We start from the raw sequence: 24158 nt of genomic DNA on the forward strand, positions 1-24158 counted from the left end.
GGGTGTGTGGGTAAGGGAGTGAGGGGGTAAGGGGGTGGGGGTGAGGGGTGTGAGGGAGGTGGTGGGTGAGGGGGTAAGGTGGGGGTGTGTGGGTAAGGGTGGGGGTGAGGGGGTGTGGGTAGGGTGGGGGTGAGGGGGTGTGTGGGTAAGTGGGTGGGGTAGGGGGTAGTGGGGGTAAGGGTGGGGGTGGGGGTGAGGGGGTAAGTGTGGTAAGGTGGGGGGTGAGGGGGTGTGTGGGTAAGGGGTGGGGTGAGTGGGGGTGTGTGGGTAGGTGTGGGGGTGAAGGGGGTTGTGTGTGTGGTAAGGGTGGGGGTGAGGGGTAAGACTATAGGAGCGGAAGTAAGGCAATTCGGAGGGAGGGTGTGTGGGGGGAGGCGCGGAGGGAGAAGATGATTGAGGGACTGGGTGAGGAAGGGGGAGTGCAGGAGGGACAGATGTGTTTGGGGAAGGGAGGGGAGTTGCTGATTATGTGCCGTCTGTTTGAGGGCTCAGGGCTGTGAGGAACACTTGCTGTGAGAGAGAGAGAGAGAGAGAGAGACATGCAAGAGGAGCTAGATGGGGGGGAGTAACTAATGACTGATTGAATGAAACCTTGTGTTGTTTATTGTGGTCAGATTGGTGCAGAATGGAGTTTCACAAGGAGTTAGATCTGCTGACGAGAGGTGAGAGGGCTTCGGCCTGGCTCACTCTGCATCTTGAATTCACTGAAGGGCTGACTGAGGGAGTTTCTGTGGAGGTGACGCTGCTGAAAGGTGGGACTAGCAGCACGGCTTCGAGCATCTGCAGAAGCGCCAGTTCAGCTGATAGACTACACTGAATATCACAAGTCTCACCGTGTGAACAGTCAAAGGGGATGAGGTAGCGAAATGGGAACAAACTATACTGAAGGTGAGAGCCTGTTGCAGTCCTTCCTTGTTTTTAATGTGTCATTTGTCACCAGATACATCATTATTAAGCTTCTGTTTATTGGAAAGTTCCTGCGGTGATTCATTTCCCTGTCATTTTGACTCCTCATCAGAAGGTTGTAGGTTTAATGGTGACCCTCTGACAGTGCAGCCATCTTCTTTGTGCTGACCCTGAACCCACCCCCCCCCCCCCCAGATTAGTGGGGAGGGGGCACTCTTAGTGTCCTGTCTGGATTGGAGTTGTGGGCTTTTACAGCTTGGACAGAGACCCTTTGGCCATCTTGTCTATACTGGCCATCAGACATCCATCTAATCCAGTCCCGTTTTCCAGTACTATTCTATTGTGTGTCAAGTTCTTATCTAAATACTTCTGTAGCTTCAGTCTCAAACACTCAGGCAGTGAGTTCCCGAAATCCACAGCCCCCTGTCTGAACAAACATTTCCTCAAATCGTCTCTGAACTGTCTGCTCCTTCAAATGGCGCCCCCTTGGTTATAGACCCTTGATTTTAAGGAGAAAAGTTTCTCTTTATCTCCCTGCCCCTGCCCCTGCCCTCTCTGGGGTTTGTACGCCTCAATCAAGGTCAGTAGCGGCTAAATGCTGACCATACCTGCAACACCCACTCCTCGTGAATCAATTTCTAATCATTGTCAGCTTCCTGAGCTCTGTGACTGGGCGCAGCATTCGGATGTTCTACGCCCTGAGTCTCTCATGACGATAATCCAGATAGGAGCAGGAAGTATGAGGAAGGCAAGGGGAATGTTGGTCATGATTATGGAGTATAGAGTAAGGAAGTTTCACGAGGTTGTCAGAGACACTGCATTGTGAGAACTGAGTCATTTCAGCCTCCTGATTTAAAGAGGCACAGACCAGTGCTGGAGACGGTTGAGCAGATCGCACTGATACCCAGTCACGGGGTGGCTGTCAGAGATGTCCCTTCACCTGTGGGGTTTGAACGAGGGGATGTGGCATACACATAAGGGCCCTCCCAATTTACAATGGGGTGGGGGGGTGAGTAGCATTTCGGGGTCAGGAGTCTGTGGAAACTGTATTCCAAGATATTAATCAACCAGGATTAAGGGGCTGAATAGCCTAATCCTACCTTTTCACATCTTCAGGAGGATAGAGAGGAGATATGTGGGGGATTAGAATTAGAGTGAGAGTGAGAGAAGGAGGCCATTCAGCCTGTCGAATTTGTTCTACCATGCACTGAGTTCATGGCTGATCTATTCATACTCACCTCCACTTCCCTGCCTTTCCCTCATAACCCACTTCCCATCCTGATTAGCAGTCTGACTCTCCCAGCCCTCTGCACTAAAGAATTCCACAGTTTCAGTCCCTCTGAGCAGAGATTCCTGCTCCCCTCTGCCTTAAGTGTGCAGCCCTTTACTTTGAGACCATGCAGTCTGGTCGTAGGGAGGATGTATAGACTGGATGGTCGTGAGAAAGTCCGCCTTGGGAATTTCCAGTTGGATGAATGACGGGAGAGGTCTCCTTGCTGGGTGAGAGAGACCTAGTTAGGTAGGGAGTCACGTGACTGCTCGCAGGATGTGTTTCACTTGCTGGGATCACATTCCTCTGAGCCAAATGAGTCTGGAGATTTGGGTTTTACACAGAACAGCTGGGCCTGGGCCTGCTCAGGAGGAAGTTGTTGTGCCTGTGGTTGCCTCAGCTTTGCAGTGAGGAAGCTGGTCTCTCTCTCTCTCTCTCTCTCTCTCTCTGTGACTGGGACCCTCCTTGTGCCTGAGAGCTTAGGTCTGTGAGGCATGGACATCCTGCAATCCTTGTAAATCCCACTGAGAGCTGTTTGCTGCTGGATGGTGTGGAGTTCCCTCCCAGGACCTTCTCACCTCCCCTTCCTCATTTGAAACCCCCCTCAAAACCTGATCACTTTGTCCGTAGAATGAACGGTGTCTCCATCAGCTGGTTACTGGTGTGTTCAGTGTCTGACTCAGATATATATGTCACATTCCTCTTCTGTGTTTGTGCACTGACTAGAGTGTCCAGTCAGTTTTTTTTAAAACTTCCTTATTACTTGTCTTTTAATTATTTAGTGTAAAACACTGACATAAATACCTCGTTGTGGATTGTGGGAGATTCCTGTGCCCCAGAATGTCCACAATCCCAAAAGAATAAGGATTGAGCTGAATAACATCCAGTTGCTGATGGAAATGAAATTGAAAATGTGTGGTGTGTATCACTGGCCCCCTGTGTGACTGGTCTCTATTCACTTGGGAAAGAAATGTATCCTTGGGGTACGAGGGGAGAGTGTGTAGGGAGCGCTACCTCTTCCTGAGTCCAGCTGATTGGCTGGGCCTTGACCTGTGACCCTTCTGTCCCCCATCTCTCCCTGCAGCGTGTGACTCTCACTGTCCTGTCGATGGCCCTGCTTTATCTTGTTGGTAAAGTGTGGTGATGGAAGAGGCACAGCAGCTCAGGCAGCATTTCAGGACCAAGTGAGTCACCGTTTCAGGCAGGACCCTTCTTCAGGGTTGGGGAAGGGGGCTGAGAAATATATAGAGGGAGGGGGTGGGGCTAGAGGAAAGGTGGGTGAAGGTAGGAGGTGTTAGTGATAGGTCAGTGGGGAGGGTGGAGCAGATAGGTGGGACCGAAGATGGACAGGTCAAGGGGGCAGATCTGAATCGGAGGGTTGGACCTTCGATGGGATGGGGGGGAAGGTAGATTTTGGATACTGGTGACTTCAATGTTGAGGCCTTGTGGTTGTAGGAAGATGAGGTGTTCCTCCTCCAGTTTGCAGGTGGCTTTGTGTAGATGGTAGAGGCGGCCCAGAGTGAACATGTCATCGGGGGGTTGGGGGGGGAGAGAGAGGGAGAGTGAGTTGAAATGGTTAGCCATGGGAAGGTGGGATTGGTTGGTGCGTATGGACTGGAGATATTCCCCTGAACAGTGCCACAAGTTTGCGCTTGGTCGCTCTGATGTAGAGGGGACCACATCTAGAGCCTCGGATGCAATAAATGAAGTTGGATGATATGCACGAGTAAATATGCCGGATTTGAAATGATCCTTTGGAGGGGGAAGAGGAAGATGTGGGCACAGGTTTTGTACCTCTTACGGTGGCAGGGGAAGGTGCCAGGAGTGGAGAGGGGGTTAGTGGGGAGTGCTGACCTAATGAGGGATTGTGGAGGGAATGGTCCCTATGGAGGGCATTCTTGGGGGTCTTTATCTGCTCAGCGACTCAGTGTGACTCGTTTGTAGCAGTGAGCTGCTCATCTGTGTCTGTCTGACTGCCCACAATATTAACGCGTTGAGGGTGTTTAAACCTAGCTCAGTCACACAGCACATTGTGAAAGGGAGACTGCCTCCCTATGAAATAGGGTCTTCACTTTAAATCGCTCCTTGTTTCCAGCTTCCTCCGTGTCTTCGTGGCTCCCCCCCCCCCCCCCCCCCCCCCCCCCTCCACTTTTCTAATTCCTCCAACCTCGCAATACTCTAAGATCTACCCTCATTCCATTCCATTCCATTCCATTCCATTCCATTCCATTCCATTCCATTCCATTCCATTCCATTCCATCCCATCCCATCCCATCCCATCCCATCCCATCCTACCCCACTGGATGTGATGCCTTCAGCCGACTGGATTCCCTCTGTAAATCCCTCTGTCTTCATCTCTTCCCTCCTCCGAGCGGTTTATTAACTCTTCAGTAGCTTTAGGGCAGGGCGAGGATGGTGTGATGGTAATGTATGTTGTGGACCAGGCCAGACCCACTCAAAATATTTTAAGAAGGTCACTTAGACCCTAACTCTTTGCTCCTTGTAAGGCAGATGTGAGGTGGATATTCCAGGTATAATGCAGCTGGTCAAATCACTTGGCTTTAAGCAAGACAGAATTTATTTAAACACTACAGTTGAGTCGCTAATAAAGAAAGAGGGATTTGAATTTAATTGAATTTATTGTCACATGTACCGAGGCACAGTGAAAAGCTTTGTCGTGCGAGCAATAGAGTCATAGGGATGTACAGTACGGAAACAGACCCTTCGGTCCAACCTGTCCATGCCGACCAGATATCCCAACTCAATCTAGTTCCATTTGCCAGCCCCCAGCCCATATCCCTCCAAACCCTTCCTATTCATATACCCATCCAAATGCCTCTTAAATGTTGCAATTGTACCAGCCTCCACCACATCCTCTGGCAGCTCGTTCCATACACGTACCACCCTCTGCGTGAAAAGGTTGCCCTTTAGGTCTCTCTTATATCTTTCCCCTCTCGTCCTAAACCTATGCCCTCTAGTTCTGGACTCCCGACCCCAGGGAAAAGACTTTGTCTATTTACCCTATCCATGCCCCTCAATTATGTAAACCTCTATAAGGTCACCCCTCAGCCTCCGACCCTCCAGGGAAAACAGCCCCAGCCTGTTCAGCCTCTTCCTGTAGCTCAGATCCTCCAACCCTGGCAACATCCTTGTAAATCTTTTCTGAACGGTATCACAACATCTTTCCAATAGGAAGGAGACCAGAATTGCACGCTATATTCAAACAGTAGCCTAACCAATGTCCTGTACAGCTGCAACATGACCTCCCAACTCCTGTACTCAATGCTCTGACCAATAAAGGAAAGCATACCTAATGCCTTCTTCACTCTCCTATCTACCTGCGACTCCACTTTCAAGGAGCTATGAACCTGCACTCCAAGGTCTCTTTGTTCAGCAACGTTCCCTTACCATTAAGTGTATAAGTCCTGCTAAGATTTGCTTTCCCAAAATGCAGCACCTCCCATTTATCTGAATTAAATTCCATATGCCATTTTTTGGATTAGTGGTGCTGGAAGAGCACAGCAGTTCAGGCAGCATCCAAGGAGCAGCAAAATTGACGTTTCGGGCAAAAGCCCTTCATCAGGAATAAAGGCAGTGAGCCTGAAGCGTGGAGAGATAAGCTAGAGGAGGGTGGGGGTGGGGAGAAAGTAGCATAGAGTACAATGGGTGAGTGGGGGAGGAGATGAAGGTGATAGGTCAGGGAGGAGGGTGGAGTGGATAGGTGGAAAAGGAGATAGGCAGGTAGGACAAGTCTGGACAAGTTTGGGGGTCAGTTACTGAGCTGGAAGTTTAGAACTAGGGTGAGGTGGGGAAAGGGGAAATGATGAAACTGTTGAAGTCCACATTGATGCCCTGGGGTTGAAGTGTTCCGAGGCGGAAGATGAGGCGTTCTTCCTCCAGGCGTCTGGTGGTGAGGGAGCAGCGGTGAAGGAGGCCCAGGATCTCCATGTCCTCGGCAGAGTGGGAGGGGGAGTTGAAATGTTGGGCCACAAGGCAGTGTGGTTGATTGGTGCGGGTGTCCCGGAGATGTTCCCTAAAGCGCTCTGCTAGGAGGCGCCAAGTCTCCCCAATGTAGAGGAGACCGCATCAGGAGCAACGGATGCAATAAATGATGTTAGTGGATGTGCAAGTAAAACTTTGGATGTGGAAGGCTCCTTTAGGGCCTTGGATAGAGGTGAGGGAGGAGGTGTGGGCGCAGGTTTTGCAGTTCCCTGCGGTGGCAGGGGAAGGTGCCAGGATGGGAGGGTGGGTTGTAGGGGGGCGTGGACCTGACCAGGTAGTCACGGAGGGAACGGTCTTTGCGGAAGGTGGGAAGGGGTGGGGAGGGAAATATATCCCTGGTGGTGGGGTCTGTTTGGAGGTGGCGGAAATGTAGGTGGATGATTTGGTTTATGCGAAGGTTGGTAGGGTGGAAGGTGAGCACCAGGGGTGTTCTGTCCTTGTTACGGTTGGAGGGGTGGGGTCTGAGGGCGGAGGTGCGGGATGTGGATGCGATGCATTGGAGGGCATCTTTAACCACGTGGGAAGGGAAATTTCCGCCTTTCACCCCTTTCCGCCTTCCGCAAAGACCGTTCCCTCCGTGACTACCTGGTTAGGTCCACACACCCCCTACGACCCACCCTCCCATCCTGGCACTTTCCCCTGCCACCGCAGGAACTGTAAAACCTGTGCCCACACCTCCTCCCTCACCTCTATCCAAGGTCCTAAAGGAGCCTTCCATATCCATCAAAGTTTCACCTGCACATCCACCAATATCATTTATTGTATCCGTTGCTCCCGATGCGGTCTCCTCTACATTGGGGAGACTGGGCGCCTCCTAGCAGAACGCTTTAGGGAACATCTCCGGGATACCCGCACCAATCAACCACACCGCCCCGTGGCCCAACATTTCAACTCCCCCTCCCACTCTGAGGACATGGAGGTCCTGGGCCTCCTTCACCGCCGCTCCCTCACCACCAGACGCCTGGAGGAAGAACGCCTCATCTTCTACCTCGGAACACTTCAACCCCAGGGCATCAATGTGGACTTCAACAGTTTCCTCATTTCCCCTTCCCCCACCTCACCCTAGTTCTAAACTTCCAGCTCAGCACTGTCCCCATGACTTGTCTGGACTTGTCCTACCTGCCTATCTCCTTTTCCACCTATCCACTCCACCCTCTCCTCCCTGACCTATCACCTTCATCCCCTCCCCCATTCACCCATTGTACTCTATGCTACTTTCTCCCCACCCCCACCCTCCTCTAGCTTATCTCTCCACGCTTCAGGCTCGCTGCCTTTATTCCTGATGAAGGGCTTTTGCCCGAAACGTCAATTTTGCTGCTCCTTGGATGCTGCCCGAACTGCTGTGCTCTTCCAGCACCACTAATCCAGAATCTGGTTTCCAGCATCTGCAGTCATTGTTTTTGCCCCGGGCATGAGTAACGTCCCGCCGAAAGTCAATAATGAGTTCCTTGGTTTTGACAGCATTGTGAGTTAGGTTGTTCTCAGTGCACCATTTTTCCGGGTTTTCCACCTCCCGGCTGTTGTCTGTTTCTTCTCCATCTGTGATTCGACCGATCATGGTGGTGTCATCAGTGAACTTGTAAATGGCATTAGTCTGGTATTTGGCGATGCAGTCATGGGTAGACAGTGAGTACAGTAGGGGGCTGAGTACGCACCCCTTGGAGCCTCCAGTGTTGAGTGTTACTGAGGATGAACTATTATCCCCAATCTTCACTGATTGTGGCCTGTGGGTCAGGAAACTGCCGATCCAGTTGCAGAGAGTGGGGCTTTGTCCGAGATCACGAAGTTTAGTAATCAGTCTCAAGGGGATAGTAGTGTTGAAGGCTGAACTGTAGTCAATGAGTAGGATTCTTACGTAGCTGTTCTTGGTGTCAACATGTTCTAGAGAGGAGTAAAGGGCAAGTGATATGGCATCTGACATGGTCCGATAGACAAATTGGAGTGGGTCAAGAGTAGTGGGGAGGCTGGAGTAGATTAATGCCATGACCAGCCTTTCAAAGCACTTCATGCTCACCGAGGTTAGGGCCACTGGGCGGTAGTCATTGAGACATGCTGCATGAGCCTTCTTAGGCACAGGGATGATGTTGTCCCCCTTGAAACAGGCAGAGACAGTGGCCTGCTGCAGGGGGAGGCTGAAGGTGTCCGAGAAGACCTCTGCCAGTTGATCTGCGCTTGCTCTGAGTGCACGGCCTGGTACTCTGTCTGGTCCCATCACATTCCTTGGATTCACACTAATTTTGAATAACTTAACTATTGGAAAACTTAACCAACCTGGTACAGTAACTATTTCACACGGATGATCCCTGGAATGGTAGGTCTAACGTAATGAGGAACGGCTGAGGATTCTGGGATTGTACTAATTGGAGTTTAGAAGATTAAGGGGAGATCTAATAGAAACTTACAAGATAATACATGGCTTGGAAAGGGTAGACGCTAGGAATTTGTTTCTGTTAGGCAAGGAGACTAGGACCCGTGGACACAGCCTTTGAATTAGAGGGGGTAAATTCAGAACAGAAATGCAGAGACATTTCTTCAGCCAGAGAGTGGTGGGCCTGTGGAATTCATTGCCGCAGAGTGCAGTGGAGGCCGGGACGCTAAATGTCTTCAAGGCAGAGATTGATAGATTCTTGTTGTCTCAAGGAATTAAGGCCTACAGGGAGAATGTGGGTAAGTGGAGTTGAAATGCCCATCAGCCATGATTGAATGGCGGAGTGGACTCGATGGGCCGAATGGCCTTACTTCCTTACTCCTATGTCTTATGGTCTAATTACTAATGAACTGTTCCAATACAGTAATGATCCAGAAACACACCCCTTGGCAAAAAGGTAAATTCAAACCCAGATTCTTACAGGCAGGAGGGAGCAGCATAAAGAGAGAGATTTCAGAGAAAGTCAGAGGAGTTCTTTACTGAAGCTTGTGACTCTCCTGGAATCTCTCACCTTGTGACTGCTACAGCTAAAACAAACTAGAAAACGCCTGAACTGGGAGAGCTCCCCTTCAATTGTTAAACCAGCCTTTTCCTCGACTCTTTGGCACCTCTGCCTCCTCAAAAAAACACCAAGGACAAGAAACCTTGTTAAGTTGACACCATCGTCACACGTAGCAATCCAGAACCCCAGGCCAATGTTCCTGTCCGCACCTGGCCAATGGTGACATTTCAATTTGGTAAAATCTGGAATTGAAAACTTGTCTAGAAATGTCTTCGCCCAGAGAACGGTGATCCTGTGGAAGTCTCTGCCACAGTAGGAGTATGAGGACAAAAGGTTGAATGTTTTCAAGATGGAGCTATAGCTCTCAGCACTAATGGGATGGAAGGGTAAGAGGAGAAAGTGGGAGCAGGGGACTGAGTGGATGTTTAAGCTCGAATGGTGCAGACAGCAAGGCAGAATGGCTTACTCCAGCCCCTTTTCTCTGTGTTACTCTATAATGGCCGTACATTGTCTTAAGTAATGGTGGTGACAGGAAAGGACCACCTTACAGGGACCCCGGGGTGATGTTGGACTGGAGGAGTGGACAGGGAAAGATGAACCTTTTGAGTTTTAGTAATTTAATATTAAATGTATTCAGTATTTTACCATTTTTACGATTTATTCGGTAATCTCTTCAGTAATCCAAGATGGTACCAGAACGTGGTGACATTATCCACTCTTCCCTGTACCCAGGTACAAGTGACAGTATTAAATAAATAAATATAAATCTTAAAACCCATCCAGTTCTCTGATGTCCTTCAGGAATGAAATCTGCCATCCTCAGTCAGCCTGGCCTACGTGTGACTCCAGACCCCCTCAATAGTATCTGAAATGGCAGAGCAATTCCCTCTGCTTGAGGGTAATTGGGGCAAGGGAAAACGATGCAGGCCTTACCAGAGACACCCACATCCCACATGATGTTGTTTGAGAATTTCTCTTGTGCTTTGAGGTGTTTGAAGGTGTGGCAGGGTGACTCTGTTGGGTGATTTGAAGTCTGTAACACAGTCGGCCCCTGCTGCCGTCTGGTTGTCCCCACAGCTTTCTCCGTCGCACTGATCGATGCAGCGTTTGACAAGGATGAGTGTGTCCGGAAGGAGATCTCGCAGGCTCTTCGGGAGCTGGGCCGGAGCCACCCTCGCCTCGTTCTCCTGGCCTGTCACTCCTACCTCAGCAAACACAGTAAGGTAGGTCCAGGGCTCAGGCCTTTCCCACAGCAGACACAGCTACCATTCCCTTTTGGACCAAATTCTCAAACTCTCTGCCCTGTGAGATGTGATCAGCTGTATTCCGGGGAGGATTTTCGGCCCCATCGTGTCCGTGCTGGCTCACTGTTTCTCTGTGAATCTCTGAGTTCCTCACTCCCTACCCTGGCACTGTTCTCCGAGCCCTGCATGTTTTCCTCTGTCTGTCTAACAGCCCTGGTCCCTCTGCAGATAAATCAGCTTTCACCACACTCTCAGGCAACCCCTCCAAGAACCAGGCAGTCTCTGGTGACTTTTCACCTTGTGTCGTTGTTATTTGAAATCATACAGTACAGATGAGGCCCTTTGGCCTATTGAGTCTGTACTATCAAAAATAAAATACTCCTTTATTCTAGCCCAATTCGCTGGAAGGTTATGACACTTTAAGTACTCTTCCAAGTACTTTATAAAGTTAGTGACGTTTCTTGTCTCAACTCCCCTTCCCAGTGATCCATTCCAGGAGATGGCTCCCTCCAAAAGGGGGTAGAATCCTTTCCTCAAATCCCCTTTAAACCTTCTGCTTCTCAATGTTGACCCTTCAATCAATGTGGCAGCTGCTTGCATCCCACTGTGACTTGTCACCCTTCAATCCCAGCTCTCTAATCTTGCCCGCGCGCTCTCGCGGGCGCCCGCATTCTCGCTCGCACCCCCTCTCGCCCGCCCGCTCGCACCCCCTCTCGCTCCCCGACCCCCCCCCCCCCTCGCGCGCTCGCTCGCTCTTGCCCTCACGCCCTCTTTCTCCAGTTGTTACAGGGCCATCGCGTCATCATACTCCACACTATGGAGGCCATCATCAAAGAAACCATCAGCCAACTAGACCAGTCCTTGGCCAAGATGATCATCTCCTTGGCTTCCGACGAGATGACCAGGATGAAGGCAAGTACCCCCTTTGCTGTCCATCCGGACACAACCCCCACGCTCCTCACTCCACAACCCCACCCCATCCACTAACTGGAACCTTCTTTGCTGAACTCGACCTCACCTTTGTGTGTGGATGGTGTTTCAGATGTGGGGACTATCACCCCACCCCTCATACACCAAACTCCGTGCGTTGTGTGTTCCAGTCTCTCTGCAGCGACTAAAGCACAAAGACTGACACACCCTAGGTCAGCGCCGAGGGAGCACCGCAGAGGGTCAGCACTGAGGGGGTGCCGCACATCTGTATGCGGTAGGGTGGTGAGGGTCCTGGTGGTGGAGGGTGTCTGCTTGCCTGCCTGTGATTTACCCCACTCCTGGTTTCTTTCAGGATATTGTCCCCGAGTGGCAAGAAGCTGCCAGCCAGCTGCTGGTGGCCCTGGGCTGCAGGTTCATCAACGAGGTGATGGAGGAGATTCTGCAGAAGTTCCAGCCGGGGGTCCTGCCCCATTACTTTGTGGTTCAGACACTGGGCAACCTTGCCACGGCAAACGGTGAGGACGCTAGGTTTACCTGCTTCCCCCTCCTGACGCCTGAGTCCGTGGCCTCCTCCCTGAGAGATTTCCTCCTCTGTTGGCAGGGCACCGTTTCCTGATTTTAGCCAGTGCAGATCATCCGGGATGATTACTGAATCCGTGCCAACTGAACCTGCAGGTTAACCTTTGAGAATCCTGAACCACGACTCTCAAGCCCCCTTGTGCTTCAGATTCTGAAGCCTTGCCCCATTTGAAAATAGCCTATGCCTCTATTTTTCCTACCAAAGTGTATAACCTCTCACTTTCCCACGTACTCCATCTACCACTTCTTTGCCCACTCTCCTAGCCTGTCCAAATCCTTCTGCCACCTCTGTGTTTCCTCAGCATTCCCTGCCCTTTGTGTCACCTACAAACTTAGCAACAATGCCCACAGTTCCTTCATCCAGATCGCTAATCTGTAACATTAACAGTTGTGATGCCAACACTGACCCCTGTGGAACTCCACTAGTCACCAGCTGCTATCCTGAAAGACCCTTTTATCCCCACACTCTGCCAGTCAGCCCATCCTCTACCCGTGCCAGTACCTTGCCATTAACACCATGGGCTTATATCTTATTTAGCTGCCCCTGTTGCAACACCTTGTCAAAGGCCTTCCGAAAATCTAAATACGTCACGTCCACTGGCCCTCCTTTGTCTATCTTACTCATTACCACCTCAAAGAATTGAACAGATTTGTCAAGCATGATGTCCCCTTGACAAAGCTGAGCTGACTCTGCCTTGGTTTACCCTGCACTCCAAGGGGTCGATACATTGGAAGATGATTGCTGTCGATTTTGTGACGGTTCCTATAGATTGGATGCTTCCAAATGGTAGCCCACTATCTCGGGAGAGAGCGAGCAGCTGGGGCACGTCAGACCTGGTTTTGCATTAGATTCGGGGGAAAATACTGGAATCTGTTATAAGAAAATTGTTAAATGCATGATTGAATATGATAAGAGTGGGGATAGTCAGCACGGATTTACAACTGGGAAATTGTGTAGAGTTTTTTAATCAATATTGTTGGTAACCTCATAAAGGCAAGTCAATGGATGTAATCGAGTTAGATTTTCAGAAAGCTGTTGTTAAAAGTGCCCCACGTGCTGGTGAGGAAAGCGAAAGCAGGTGGGATCGGAGGAAATGTACTGGCTTGGATTAAGTATTGGCTAACAGCAACAGGGAACAGCAGTAAATAAGCCATTCTCACATTACAGGCTGTTGTTGGAGGGGTACCACCAAGATCAGCACTTGGGACCCCAGCTGTTCACAATGTGCGTCGGTGACCCAGAGATGGGGAGCAAAGGGATTCTTTCCCAGTTTGGGGAATGTACGAAGCCAGGTAGGAATGTGTACTGTGGGGAAGATGAAAAGCAGCTTCAGGAGAACTTGGGCAAGTTCAGTGAGTGGACGGGCGGTAGGTGGAATCTAAGGTGGAAAAATGTGAGGTTTATCCCCTTTGGTGGGAGTAACAGATGTGCAGACTACTTCTGAGATGGTAAGAGATTGGATAGCGTGGGGGTGCAACAGGACATGGTGCCGTTGTCAGCAAGTTCCCAAAGGCCAACACACAGCTGCTGCAAGTTATCGGGAAGGACTGATAGACTGTTAGCCTTTATCATGAGACAAATAGATTACAGGAATAGGGAGTCGTGACTCAGTTAAAGTTCCTGGGAATCTGAAATAAAAGCAGTGCTGGAGAAACTCTGCAGGTTTGGCAGCTTCAAAGCTAAAGAGAACAGAAGAGGTTCTGAAGACGTCATATCGGATTCGAAGTGGTCGCTCTGTTTCTCTCTACACAGATACTGCCAGATCTGCTGAGTTTCTCCAGCTTTGTGTTTGTTTCAGATTTCCAAGTTTCAGTCTCATCATCTGCCATGGTGGGATTTGAACCCACATCCCAGCACATCAGCCTGGCTCTCTGGACAAAGTGTTCAGTCACATCACCAACGAGACCTTCTCCCTCTGTATCGTGCCTCCACCAATAAGATACATAGAAAGCAGGAATCATCAGCAGTGCTTTGTCCGGAGGCTCACTGAAGATGTTACCGAGTATGGTAATAAAACGTCTGAAAGTGAACCTTCCAGCACAGCGAGCAAACCTACATCCAGACACTTCTCCAATGTTCATAAATCCAGTCAAGCTATAGCCATTCATATAACTTTCTCTGACAAAGATTTGTCCCCTCAGTCCTTGCATTACCTCTGCAATACCTCTGCAATTGGACCATTTGGCTTATCGTTTATGATTGGAATACTAATTGCTGATGTGATAATCCATGCCCAGTGTTTGCCCACTGCCTCTGTCCTGACTGTTTGGTTTATTCTCCAGTGTATGGCATGGTGCCTTTCCTGACGGCCATCTTGGGGACAATGCTGCCAATGCTGGGGATGGCGAAACATGACTCTATGAAATCCGTGTTCACCATCGGTAAGATCACTGTTTAACATGATGGGTGTAGAGGACACTTTACTCTGTGTCTAACCCCATGCTGTCCCTGTCCTGGGAGGGGGTTCAGTAGGGGACAGTGTTGAGGGAACTTTGTATCTAGAAACACACAAACTGCAGATGTTGGAATCCAAGGTAGACGAGCAGGAGGCTGGAAGAACACAGCAAGGCAGGGAGCATCAGGAGGTTAAGTTGACATTTCGGTTGTAACTGAACAAGGGTCTTGAAGAAGGGTTATACCTGAAATGTTGACTACTTCACCACCTGATGCTGCTTGGCTTGCTGTGTTCTTCTAGTCTCCTGCGTGTTACTCTGTACCTAACCCTGTGCTGGGAATGTTCAATGGGGGACAATGTAGAGGTGAGTTTACTCTGTATCTAACCCAAATGCTGTCCCTGACCCTGGGAGGGTTTAGGGAGAGTGTAGAGGGTGCTTTACTCTCTGTCTGACCCCATGTTGGGAGTGTTTATTGGTGGCGGTGTGGTGGGGCTGATTGTGGAACAGAGTTGAGAATCTCTGCAGAGTAATTGGGTGACCGAAGTGGAAATGATTGAGTTTTGAAAGGGAATTGGATGGGCACCTGAGGGAAGTCGGGCTAATGGGGACTGAGTGTATAGATCCACGGGGATGGGATGGTGCTGAATGGTCTCGTGCTGTGCCGTGAGGAGTGCTGTCTCTGTAGTTTCCCGGTTTGGTACTGCGGCAGTGTTGGGTGTGTGTGTGTGTGTGTGTGTGTGTGTGTGTGTGTGTGTGTGGTATTGCTAACGTTCCCCTTCCTGTGTTATCGCCTGGCTTCCAGCTCTGGGCCGTTTTAGCGAGAGTATCCTGGAGTACTTGGCGAACCTGGATAAGGCCCCAGACCCCACTGTCAGGAAGGACGCCTTCTCCAGCGAGATCTACACTTCCTACGAGATTCTTTTCAACGTGTGGCTGCAGCACAAAGAGGCCAAGGTGAGGGCTGTTTTTCTCTTCCCCCCCCCCCCCCCCCACACTAACAAGGGGGCTGATCCCACCCCCCCCAGCAAGGGGGCTGATCCCCATTCTCCAAGTGTTAATGTTTCGGGTCCAGTTACCCTCCTTCAGGACTCTGTGTCCTGTACAGATCTGTCATAACCTCCCTGCTCTAATAATCTATGCCATGGTTGATGAAGGCCTTCTGAACCATCACCATAACCTATCCTCTGAACGTTCTGCTCCCTATCACTCTGTGTACTGCCTTGTCTTGTTAATTCTTCCCAAGGGAGTGCACCAACCCACGTTGTTTTCAGGAAGTTCCATCTGCCGCTGGTCTGTCTATCTGACCAATCCAGTTAACCCTCCACCTCATACCACCTTCAATCACCTGGCCAGTCGTCATGACATCTGCAAACCTCCTTATCATCCTACCCCAACATCCTCATCTCTGAGAGTTTGATGAGGACAGTGTAGAGGGAGCTTTACTTTGTATCTAACCCCGTGCTCTCCCTGTCCTGGGAGTGTTTGATGGGGGGACGGTGAAAAGGGAGCTTTACTTTGTATCGAACCCCATGTTGCATGTTGTTATAGACACAGTGACCAAGTTTTGGTTCCTCAGTACTGACCTTCTCTCTCTGAGGTAGCTGTCTTTGCCATCCTGTTGTGTGGCGAATGTTTGCATTGTGTTTCTCTCACCAGCTGAGGGCCAGTGTGGTGGACGCTGTTGGCCACATGTCGTACCTGCTACCACCCGACAAACTGGAGGAACAGCTGCCCAAACTAATCCCTGGCATCCTGTCTCTCTACAAGAAACATTCCGAACACTTCCACATTACCCAGGTAAGCACTGACTCTGGCAGCAGGATGCTCTCTCATTCGCGAAGAGATCAGAGAGGCTGTCTGACCAGTCTCTCCCATTGTCGTACACACTCCCTGCTCCGTGTAACATCCACTTGGCCCCCCACCCTCTTGTGTCAGGGTGCTGGACTGTCTCGTGGGGCAGATTTGCATGAGTTTATTTTCAATGCATTACCCTACGGAGAGAATCCAAGTTTGTTCTCCAGCTCTATGAGCAGCAGGAAGTGGAAAACATCCAGAGGGAACGCATCCCCCTCTCACCACCCTCACCCCCCCCTCACCCCCCCCTCACTCACCCCCCCCCCCTCACACTCACCCCACCCCCCCCTCTCACTCACCCCCCCCCCCCCCGTCTCACTCACCCCACCCCCCTCACTCACCCCCCCCCCCCCCCCCCCCCCTCCCCCCCCAGCCTCTCTCTGTTGGATGTCTATTTCTTGCTCTCTGGCCAACCTTATATTTGTCAATTGTCCTGACCAGTAGGGAAGCGTGTGACCATAATTGTGTCCCCTCTGTGACAATTTGTAGACCAATGTCTAAAATCTCAGACAGTACCACATTGACCAACTTGCTTGGATGGCCGCTACTCAGGGCACCAATGTTTCACACCAGGTTTGGTTATGGACAGAACGATCACTCACACTTCACAAGAGCAGTGAAAATGGATTTCTAAACTTTGCAACTTTCATCCCCCACAACACGCAGACACATGGGATGAAGGCAAAGTACAATATACCATGGGTGAAACAAATATAGACAGAGTAAACAAAATTCCAACGGTCAAAGACCAGGCGACAAGGTGGAGGGTTATTTTCCTCCCAGTGCTCCTGATTATTTTTGCAGTGCTGTGATGCTAGTGATTGTTTGCTGATGGTCGTCCTTCCATTCGGTGGTTGATCAGGTGAACATTGATCTTGTCTTGAATCATATGTAAAGTCTTTTAACCTTCCTCAGGCTTGCGGTTGTCTTCTCTGCTGGATGGGATTTCAGGAGACGGAGAACGCAACATTACAGCGCAGTACAGGCCCTTCGGCCCTCCCATGTTGCGCTGTCCTGTGAAACCAATCTGAAGCCCTTCTAACCTACACTTTTCCATTCTCGTCCGTATGCCTATCTAGTAACCATTTATATGACTTTAAAGTTGGTGAGTCTGCTACTGTTGCAGGTAGTGCATTCTATGCCTCTACTACTGAGTAAAGAAACTACCTCTGACATCTGTCCTGTATCTATCACCCCTCAATTTAAAGCAATATTCCCTCATATGAGCCATCACCATCGAAGGAAAAAGGTTCTCACTGTCCACCCGATCTAACCCTCTGGTTATCTTTTATGTCTCAATTAAGTCACCTTTCAACCACCTTCTCTGTAATGAAAACAGCCTCCAGTCCCTCAGCCTTTCCTTGTAAGGCCTTCCCTCCATACCAGGCAATATCCTGGTAAATCTCCTCCGAACCCTTCCCAATGCTTCCATATCCTTCCTGTAATGCAGTGACCAGAACTGTACGCAATACTCCAAGTGCGGCCGCACCAGAGTTTTGTACAGCCGCAACATGACCTCATGGCTCTGAAACTCAATCCCTCTATCAATAAAAGCTAACACACTGTACATCTTAAAAGCCCTATCAACCTCAGTGGTAACTTTGAGGGATCTATGTACATGGACACCAAGATCTCTCTGCTCATCTACACTACCAAGAATCTTACCATTCACCCAGTACTCTGCATTCCTGTACTCCTTCCAAAGTGAATCACCTTACACTTGTCCGCATTAAACTCCATTTGCCACCTCTCAGCCCAACTCTGCAGCTTATCTATGTCCCTTTGTAACCTACAACATCCTTCAGCACTATCCACAACTTCACCGACCTTAGTATCATCTGTAAATTTACCAACCCATCCTTCTGTGGTCTCATCCAGGTCACTTATAAAAATGACAAAGAGTGGACCCAGAACAGATCCTCGTGGTACACCACCAGTAACTGAACTCCAGGATGAACATTTCCCATTAACCACACCTTCTGTCGTCTTTCAGCTAGCCAATTTCTGATCCAAACCACTAAGTCACCCTCAATCTCATGCCTCCATATTTTGTTCAGTAGCCTACCATGGGGAACCTTATCAAATGCTTTACTGAAATCCATATACACCACATCAACAGTTTTACCCTCATCTACCTGTTTGGTCACTTTCTCGAAGCACTCAATCAGGTTTGTGTGGCACGACCTACCCTTCACAAAACTGTGTTGACTATCCCTAATCAACTTATTCCTTTCTAAATGATTATAAATCCTATCTCTTTACCCACAGCAGAAGTCAGGCTCACTGGTCTATAATTACCAGGGTTCTCTCTACTCCCCTTCTTGAACAAGGGGACAATATCGGCTATCCTCCGGTCTTCTGGCACTATTCCTGTAGACAATGACAGCATAAAGTTCAAAGCCAAAGGCTCGGCAATCTCCTCCCTGGCTTCCCAGAGAATCTGAGGATAAATCCTATCTGGCCCAGGGGATTTATCTATTTTTACACTTTCCAGAATTTCTAACACCACCTTGTGAACCTCAATCCCATCTTGTCTAGTATCCTGTATCCCTGTAATCTCCTCAACCACATTGTCTTTTTCCAGTGTGAATACTGACAAAAAATATTCATTTAGCACTTCCGTTATCTCCTCTGACTCCACGCACAACTTTCCACTACTATCTTTGATTAGCCCTAGTCTTACTCTAGTCACTCTTTTATTCCTGATATACCTATAGAAAGCCTTGGGATTTTCCTTGATCCTATTCACCAACAACTTCTCATGTCCCCTCCTGGCTGCTCTTAGCTCTCTCTTTAGGTCTTTCCTGGCTACCTTGTAACTCTCAAGCGCCCTAACTGAGCCTACACCCCTCATCTTAACATAAGCCGCCGCCTTCCTCTTGACCAGAAATTCAACTTCTTTAGTAAATTACGGCTCCCTCGCTCGACCACTTCCTGCCTGTCTGACAGGAACTTCCTTATAAAGGACACGCTATAGCTGTTCCTTGAATAAGCTTCATGTTTCAATTGTGGCCATTCCCTGCAGTTTCCTTCCCTATCCGATGCATCCTAAATCGTGCCTAATCTCTAAGAGGGGGGATGCTTTCTGTCTGCAAACTCTGGATGGTTTCCCTTTTTTTTTTGCTGTTTTTGGTACTTGCAGCTTGTGAACACACTAGTTCAACCAGCAGCTATCGCTGGGCAGACTTGCCTCAACTGAAAAGATATTTGCTGATCAGTCACTATACAATGGGTACAGGGATGGGTCAGAGGTTAGAAATACTGCAGCAAGTATGTGGTAGAAGATGCCCTCCAACACATCTCTTCCATGTCCTGCACCTCTACTGTCAAACCCCACCCCTCCAACTTCAACGACAGAACTGCCCTGGTCCTCACCTTCCAACCTACCGACCTCAGCATAAATCACATCATCTGCTGACATTTCTGCCGCCACCACCACCAGAGATATATTTCCCTTCCCTCCCCACCCCTTTCAGCAAAGACTGTTCCCTCCGTGACTACCTGGTCAGATCCATGCCCCCCCTACAACCCACCCTCCCATCCTGGCACCCTCTCCTGCCACCGCAGGAATCGCAAAACCTGCACCCAAACCACCTCCCTCACCTTTATCCAAGGCCCCAAAGGAGCTTTCCACATCTATCAATGTTTTACCTGCACATCCTCCAATATCATTTATTGTATCCGTTGCTCATGATGTGGTCTCCTCTACATTGGGGGGACTGGACGCCTCCTAGCAGAGCACTTTAGGGAACATCTCTAGGACACTCGCACCAATCAACCAAACTGCCCCGTGGCCCAACATTTCACTCCCCCTCCCACTCTGCCGAGGACATGGAGGTCCTGGGCCTCCTTCACCGCCGCTGCCTCACCACCCGACGCCTGGAGGAAGAACGCCTCATCTTCCGCCTCGGAACACTTCAACCCCAGGGCATCAATGTGGACTTCAACAGTTTCCTCATTTCCCCTCCCCCCACCTCACCCCAGTTCCAAACTACCAGCTTAGTCCTCATGACCTGCTCTTCTGTCCATCTTCCTTCCCACCTATCCACTCCACTCTCCCCTCTGACCTATCACCTTTACCCCCACTTCCATTCACCTATTGCACTCTTTGCTCCCTTCTCCCCCAGCCCCACCACCCCTCCCATTTATCTCTCTACCCTGGAGGCTCCCAGCCTCGTTCCTGATGAAGGGCTTTTGCCTGAAACGTTGATTTTTTCCTGCTCCTTGAATGCAGCCTGACCTGCTGAGCTTTTCCAGCACCACTCTGATCTCCAGCATCTGCAGTACCCACTTCTGGAGGAGCATACTGCAGCAAGTAACTCGCCACCTCACTCTGCAGCACCGTCTACAAGGCACAGGTCAGGAGTGTGATGGAATACTCCCCACTTGCCTGGATGGGGGCAGCTCCAACAACACTCAAAAAGCCTGACACCATCCAGGACAAAGCAGCTGCTTGATTGGCACCACGTCCAACTCCTCCTTCCCTGCCCCCACCCTCCACCTCCACGCACCAACCACGCGCAGGAATAGCAGCGTGTACTATCTACAAGATGCACTGCAGAAATTCACCAAAGATCCCTAGACGGCTCCCTCCAAACCCATCACTCCTCCCATCAGGAAGGACAAGGGCAGCAGGTACACGGGAACACAACCATGTATAAAATGCATGAACCAGCCTTTACCTGGCATCATGGGTGCCCCTGCACTCTGCTTCAGTTCGAACTTCATGGAGGGCAGTTAGGGATGACCATTAAACACCCTTCCAGCCAATGAAGCCCACATCTCGTGTACACCTACAAACTGACCAGTGAAGAGTACGGTGATCAGGAAAATGAACTTAAAGCCCTGTGTTTAACTTCCAGAGTCTGTGTCATGTGTTGGATGCTGCAGTGGAAATGGGCAGCCGAGTACTGGAGACCCAGATAGACAATCTGCTCAGCATATTACACCCCCAGGTAAGGGGCAGGAGGAGAGACCCTGTAAATATTACACCCCCAGGTAAGGGACGGGGAGGAGAGACCCTGTAAATATTACACCCCCAGGTAAGGGGCAGGAGGAGAGACCCTGTAAATATTACACCCCCAGGTAAGGGGCAGGAGGAGAGACCCTGTAAATATTACACCCCCAGGTAAGGGAGGGGGGGGAGAGACCCTGTAAATATTACACCCCCCAGGTAAGGGACGGGGAGGAGAGACCCTGTAAATATTACACCCCCAGGTAAGGGACGGGGAGGAGAGACCCTGTAAATATTACACCCCCAGGTAAGGGAAAGGGGGGGGGGAGAGACCCTGTAAATATTACACCCCCGGGTAAGGGGCAGGAGGAGAGACCCTGTAAATATTACACCCCCAGGTAAGGGAGGGGGAGGAGAGACCCTGTAAATATTACACCCCCGGGTAAGGGACGGGGAGGAGAGACCCTGTAAATATTACACCCCCAGGTAAGGGAGGGGGGGGGAGAGACCCTGTAAATATTACACCCCCAGGTAAGGGGCAGGAGGAGAGACCCTGTAAATATTACACCCCCAGGTAAGGGAGGGGGGGGGAGAGACCCTGTAAATATTACACCCCCAGGTAAGGGAGGGGGGGGGAGAGACCCTGTAAATATTACACCCCCAGGTAAGGGACGGGGAGGAGAGACCCTGTAAATATTACACCCCCAGGTAAGGGAGGGGGGGGGGAGAGACCCTGTAAATATTACACCCCCAGGTAAGGGAGGGGGGGGAGAGACCCTGTAAATATTACACCCCCAGGTAAGGGGCAGGAGGAGAGACCCTGTAAATATTACACCCCCAGGTAAGGGACGGGGAGGAGAGACCCTGTAAATATTACACCCCCAGGTAAGGGGCAGGAGGAGAGACCCTGTAAATATTACACCCCCAGGTAAGGGGTAGGGGGACCCTGTAAATATTACACCCCCAGGTAAGGGACGGGGAGGAGAGATCCTGTAAATATTACACCCCCGGGTAAGGGACGGGGAGGAGAGACCCTGTAAATATTACACCCCCAGGTAAGGAGCAGGGGAAGGGGGATCCAGGTCTGAGACAGTGATATTGTTCGCTGGCCCCCTCCAGCTGTTTTATTTGGTCTGATGATGCACCTTATTCTGTTTTGCTCCGTTATCATTCTGACTGAGACTGTCTAACGAGGAGCGTTGCTGTATAGCAGGAACAAGATCACAGAAGGGTCACTGCACCCAAAACGTCAACTCTGATTTCTCTGCACAGGTGCTGCCAGACCTGCTGAGCTTTTCCAGCAACTTCTGTTTTTGTCTCCGATTTACGGCATCCATAGTTCTTTTGGTTTTACAAGATCACAGATTGCCTGTACCTCAACTGTATTGATTCATCTGCCCACCACCCCCAACCACCACCCACACACACAATGTAAATGCACCCATCCCTGGCTCAACGGGACAGAACAACTGTTTGATCTGTAGCTGGTACTCTGTATCCCACTCCCTTCCCTCCAACACTGACACTCAGTAGCGGCAGTGTGTACTATCTACAAGATGCACTGCAGAAATTCTCCAAAGATCCTCAGGCAGCACCTTCCAAACCCACAGCAATATCCATCTGGAAGGACAAGGGCAGCCGATACATGGGAGCCCCACCCCCTGCAAGGTGCCCTCCAGGCAACTCCCCATCCTGACTTGGAAATATACTGCCATTCCTTCACGGTCACCGGGTCACGCTCCTGCAGTGGTGGGGTTTGAACCAGTGACCCCAGAGAATCAGGCCGTGTCTCTGGATGACAGCTTCAGTGCCATTGCCACGGTTGTCCTTAGTTGCTGCATGCCTGGAACATTCTAGTAACACCCAGCTGCACCCTCTCCAAGGGTTGGATGTCTTTCTGAAAGCGTGTCCAGAATTACATTGAATGATCTCGCTGTGACCTGACCAGTGCTCTGATAATTTCTCCGCATTTCAGTGGAAGGAGATCTCTTGGGCAGCCCCATCCTGGGGGGGTTTGTCCAACTGCTGCCCGGATCAGACAGAGGGCACCCTCAGCCAGTCACACCTGAAGGGATGGCGTTTGGCAATCTGACTGCAATGAGCAGCTTGTTGTAGAAAACTGCTCACTCTGCACTCATCAGGACAAATGCAAGAATGCCAAATTTCAAGCAAGTGCAACAATTTATACTTTGGGGGAAAAGAATGCTGATTGGCTGGCAAGCTGGCTTTGACTCCCCAAGATGTTGCCATGGTAAAAGCCACAGGGATGACATGGTGGCTCAGTGGTTAGCACTGTTGCCTTGCGATGCCAGGGACCGGGGCTCAATCCTAGCCTCGGGTGACTGTGTGGAGCTTGCACATTCTCCCCGTGTCTGCGTGGGTTTCCTCCGGGTGCTCCGGTTTCCTCCCACAGTCCAAAGATGTGCAGGTTAGGTGGATTGGCCGTGGGAAATTGTCCATTGTATGCAGGCTAGGTGGGTTAGCCATGGGAAATGCAGAGTTGCGGGGATAGGTAGGGGGTTGGGTCTGGGTGGGATGATCTTTTTGGTTGGGATGGACTCGATGGGCCAAATGGCTGTGGATTCTCTAATTCTAAAGACTTCTCCAGTTTCAGGATAATTCAACAAAGGTGTTCCCTGTGCTCACGGTGGGGGGAGGTGGTGTGGGGAGCGGTGATGGGGAATGTCTGTGAATACAACTCCATCCTAAACATAACTGTGACTCGTTACGAACTAACGGATCTGTGGAAGCTGTCCACGAATGTGATGATGAGCACATGAAGGATGATGCTTCCCTGTCGTCTGGATGGTGGGCGTTTTCTCTCTCTGCCCCCTCCTGGCACAATGTTACCACTCACCACCAGACAGTGGGAGTACAAAGACTGCTCTAGGCCCAGTTTCTCTCTCTCTTCTCTTCACCCCCCCCCCCCCACAGGTGTGTACTCCCCTGGATTACAGCAACCACACAGCAGTCAAGAATCACAATGAAGCTCTCCGCTGTTTCACTGTGCTGGGTAAGAACACCTCGTGTGGGGTACAGAAACAACTCCTGGGGGGGGGGTGGGTGGGTGCGGGGGGGGGTATGGTGCCCCA

At 50.4% G+C, this 24158-nt stretch overlaps 1 protein-coding gene across 1 annotated transcript in view; it reads left to right on the forward strand.

Annotated features, from left to right (window-relative positions):
- Positions 1-808: 808 nt before the first annotated feature.
- The window catches only part of LOC140474547 (maestro heat-like repeat-containing protein family member 1), a 44314-nt gene continuing 20964 nt past the window's right edge, over positions 809-24158 (forward strand). The window contains exons 1-9 of the mRNA XM_072567716.1: positions 809-888; positions 10186-10331; positions 11133-11264; positions 11635-11797; positions 14145-14243; positions 15061-15212; positions 15915-16055; positions 20975-21067; positions 24001-24079. Coding sequence (XP_072423817.1) covers positions 867-888; positions 10186-10331; positions 11133-11264; positions 11635-11797; positions 14145-14243; positions 15061-15212; positions 15915-16055; positions 20975-21067; positions 24001-24079 — 1027 coding nt within the window. The 5' untranslated portion in view covers positions 809-866. The remainder of the gene's footprint in view (positions 889-10185; positions 10332-11132; positions 11265-11634; positions 11798-14144; positions 14244-15060; positions 15213-15914; positions 16056-20974; positions 21068-24000; positions 24080-24158) is intronic.

This window comes from Chiloscyllium punctatum, unplaced genomic scaffold (assembly GCF_047496795.1).
Source record: "Chiloscyllium punctatum isolate Juve2018m unplaced genomic scaffold, sChiPun1.3 scaffold_1057, whole genome shotgun sequence".
Lineage (NCBI taxonomy): Eukaryota > Metazoa > Chordata > Chondrichthyes > Orectolobiformes > Hemiscylliidae > Chiloscyllium > Chiloscyllium punctatum.